This window comes from Sparus aurata, chromosome 9 (assembly GCF_900880675.1).
Source record: "Sparus aurata chromosome 9, fSpaAur1.1, whole genome shotgun sequence".
NCBI lineage: Eukaryota > Metazoa > Chordata > Actinopteri > Spariformes > Sparidae > Sparus > Sparus aurata.
In genome coordinates, this window is record NC_044195.1 from 6,437,227 (window position 1) to 6,441,135 (window position 3,909).

Consider the following 3,909-nt stretch of genomic DNA (forward strand, 5'->3'; position numbering starts at 1 on the left):
ACAAACCTGAAGTATGTTCTCTGTTCTTCTCTCAGTGGCTTCGCTCAGTCATTATTCAAGAATATCACATTGTAGCATATTAGCAATGTGAACACATAGATAAGATTAGCAGCATTTAACAACTTTACTGTCATATTTTTTCTCCATGACAGAGTACATTTATCATTCATGCTGAGAGCCTAATTTCAGGCCCATGCAGAGTTTTTCTACACAATGTTCAACTCATTGGAGTCATGCTTCATTATCTTAAACGTAACTATGAGCTTAGTTGATTTTCTAAACCAGGGATAACAAAGGGCATATATTACAGGGTTTAAGCAGGAGTTTAAATAATACAGATATATTACAAAGGCAGCAGATGAAGTATTGAGCAAGTTATCCTGGCCTGTTAGAGCAACACAATAATATGGACAGAGACATATTAGAAACACAACTACGACAACACCAAGAGTCCTGGCTGCTTTCATTTCAGATTTCTTTGCAGTTACTTTCCCTGATTGTGTGACAGCTGCAATATGAGACCGCATGGCACGAGCCTGAGACACAGCCACTACAAATATTCTCATATACAAAACAACAATAACAGTAATGGGAACAATGAAGGAAAAAGTGAGATCTGCAAGTCCAGCAATGTAGTTAATGAAAACTACACACGCCCCAATGCAGGAGTGATACCTGCCTGGTTGTTTCATTATGTCCTTCAGGATCAGACACTGAAAAATTACAGAGCATATCCAACACAGACAAATACACACCTGAACTCTTTTTTGTGTGATTTCACTGGAGTAATGCAAAGGATGACAAACAGCAACATAGCGGTCAACAGATACGAGCACCATGGTTCCTACTGACGCTGAGGAAATAACATATGCTAGATACTGATACAGCGTACACATGAGGTCACCAAGGAACCAGCAGCCATCTATGAGCATAATTGGAAAGAACATGAAGAGGCAAACGTAGAAATCTGTAACAGCCAGAGAGAGGATGAGGAGGTTGGTGGGGGTGTGGAGGTTCCTGGAGAGGAAGAGCAGCAATGTATTTATCAATATTTATAGCCCCAATTACCATTGGGATAAAATCATATAGAGCACATGCCTGATGTACACTACAATCACTATTTCTTGGTTTAATATAAGGCAAAACTTTTTATTACTATTTATTATTTTCATATATTAATGAATGTCTACTTGAAGTGGGAGATCGAGATGATGACCAGCAGGTTAAGAGCTGAAGTGAGCAGCGAGATGAATGACAGCAGAATGTAAATCAGCATGGTTTCAAAGTGAGGACGTATTGGCCTCCTGCAGGAGCTGTTGTGGAGTTGTGGAAAGCAGAGTTCAGTTTCCTCCAAGGTCTCCATCACCAGAGAGAGGAGAACCTGCTGAGCTCTGGCAGCTTTTTGGCCGAAGCTTTCCGTCATTCAAGTAATTTATCACTATCCCTGTCGCTCAGCCCTCCTTCCTCCTCACCTCTGCTGCGTTGTTCCTCTCCGTAGAGATTGAAGAATTATGCCTTCTTTGTTTATCCTCCACAGTATCGAGAGATTTGACTTTGTTCAACAGATCAGTGAAGTCTTGTTTCAATACCTCCGATTGTTGCTTCACAACATCCCAGGCCCCTGTGTGTAAAATGAGAGATTTTGCTGTCGGATGTTCAGCAACGATGTCCAGAATTTTTTCTGAGTTGTCAGAGACCATATCGTTGGTAAAACAGAGTACTTTGGTGTTGTTGGACTTGTTGTGCCACCCAGATTTGCTTCCCTCTGTGCAGTTTTCTTCAGACATACGTTCCTCTTCCACAGGAAAACAGCATTTCAGTGAAATTATGTCAAATTCCGCAACATTCCGCATTTAACAATAAATTCCGTGATTCCGTCCCGCGATTCCGTGATCGCAGAAATCATAGGGCCCTACTGATGGGCCTGGTAATACTGAAGACTGTGATTTGTCTGCCACAAGACATACCTCGAGATCTTTATTCTAGGGAATAAAACAAATATTTCCATATAATGTTTAGTGTTAGAAGTGTTAAAAAATATCCTTGACAAAATGACAAAGTGAAATCATATTTCAAAATACTTAAAAGAATTTAAGAAATAAACAAAGCTTCAATTTAAAACATTTTGGAAAATGTATGAAACTGGTGCAACAACTTATTTAAAACTATTTCTAAACTAAACTCTCATAAGCAATCATAAGCTGCTAGGAGACATATCTGTCGTGTCCTGTAATATTTGTGGATTTTTATGGTGCTTGGACTGGGTTTTGGGTGTCTGTGTTGTGTTTACAGAGGTGCATGGAGAGGCTGGGCAGTGTCTGCGATGACCGAAGCTGCCGTCACACTATGGGAGCGAATCTGTTCCATAATTAAAATTAAAATGTATTTGCAGAAATGCTATTTCATTTCAAGGTCATCGCTGCATTATGTGACTCATAAATAAAACGAGTAATAAATCATCCAAATTGCATTTTCATTTTCCTCTTCAAGACTGCTCATTTTGTCAAACGACTAAAAAGAAAACTGCTTTTTCGCTTTCAAGCCCGCCCCCCGCAAAAAATGTTCCAAAATTCAATTTGAATTCGCAATCCCAAGCGGCGCAGGAGAGTGACGTCAGCGGCCTCTGTTCTCCTGCAGCCCCCAGTCTGACCGACCGTGCTACGCATCTAATACGTTAGGGGGCGGTGTGCATATTCGACGCTGGAGCAAGAGGAGAGTGTGAAGGCTGTGTTGGTAGCATAGACTGTGGTCCATGTTTTTTAGAAACAGCGGGGAAATCACCACCTTGTCCAGTTCTGTACTGCGGTCAAGCCAGCCATTGTTCACATTTGCTTGGTCAAAGCAGTTGCACAGTTTTTTTCCAGTGCACAAATGCTCTAACATTTACGGTGATCGTAATGAAGCCGCTCTGAAGAGCTGCTGGCAGTGACTGTGGGTCAGACTGCAGTCTCACAGTCAGACACATGAAACATACGGTACATTACAGTCAGTATTCCCGGTAATAAACTGAAGGTATCAGCGCTGGACCGTACGTCGACATCGCCCCCATCTTGGATGTGGCAGCTCAGCCCCTTGAACTAATACAAGTCAATGGAGTAAACTTTATGAAGCTCCTTCTACAAAGTGCTATAAGTTAATGTCTCTCTTTTACACATTCACACACATGAATTAACATTAAATCTTAAATGTAAATTTCTTAATCATTTTAATTAAGCTACAAAATGAGCAGTCTTGCAGAAGAAAATGCAATTTGGATGATTTATTACTCATTTTATTTATGAGTCAAAAAATGCAGCTATATTTTGAAAATGAAAAAGCATTTCAATTAATCCATTTTAATTTGAATTATAGAACAGATTCGCCTCCATAGTCACACACACACCTGCAGAAGATTGGCAATCAGTGGCTGCTGATAAAACCCTGCTCTCCACGCTACCTGCTGCCAGATGATTGTATCCACGTGGTCAGCGTTTAGCTGGCCGGCTTTGTTCCGAGGGCGAAGAGCTCACAGCTGGGACTGGTGATAGTCAGGCGCTCCGACAGGCAGGCAATGAAATGAGCACAAACACAAGCAGGCAGGCAAAATGACTTAGGCAAACTGTGGCAGAAAGATACACAGGTCAGGATAACTATACAAGCTAATTACTCAGGAGAAAAGTACAAAACAATGAGTGAACCAGTATATCCAACTAACTACCGCTCTGGTTGATAGTGCGATCTGGTGATGAGTGGCTGGAAATCCAGAGGCTTTATGGAGTGGGTCAGATAGTTGAAATAGGTTTCACCTGACACTGCCTGCAGGAGAGAGTTAGCTATGCCCACACACAGAGAACATAGACAGGGGAGGGGGAAACAAGAGGATCAGACAGAAAACGGGGAAACAGACGACAAACAAAGGAGAAGGAGGGG

At 41.5% G+C, this 3,909-nt stretch overlaps 1 protein-coding gene across 1 annotated transcript; it reads right to left on the reverse strand.

Moving 5' to 3' along the window:
• Nucleotides 1-206: 206 nt before the first annotated feature.
• Nucleotides 207-1,363, reverse strand: LOC115588504 (trace amine-associated receptor 4-like). The gene is made up of 2 exons (XM_030429146.1): nt 1,191-1,363; nt 207-1,017 (listed from the first exon to the last, which is right to left on the reverse strand). Exons 1-2 carry the CDS (start codon nt 1,361-1,363, stop codon nt 207-209), a joined length of 984 nt encoding a protein of 327 aa, XP_030285006.1.
• Nucleotides 1,364-3,909: the final 2,546 nt, after the last annotated feature.

Excerpts from the sequence above, each read along its gene's own strand:
- LOC115588504 (XM_030429146.1), bottom strand. The coding sequence starts at position 1,363 with ATGGAGACCTTGGAGGAAACTGAACTCTGCTTTCCACAACTCCACAAC. Across the intron at positions 1,018-1,190 it reads ATCTCGATCTCCCACTTCAA|GAACCTCCACACCCCCACCA; the intron begins GTAGACATTCAT and ends CTTCCTCTCCAG.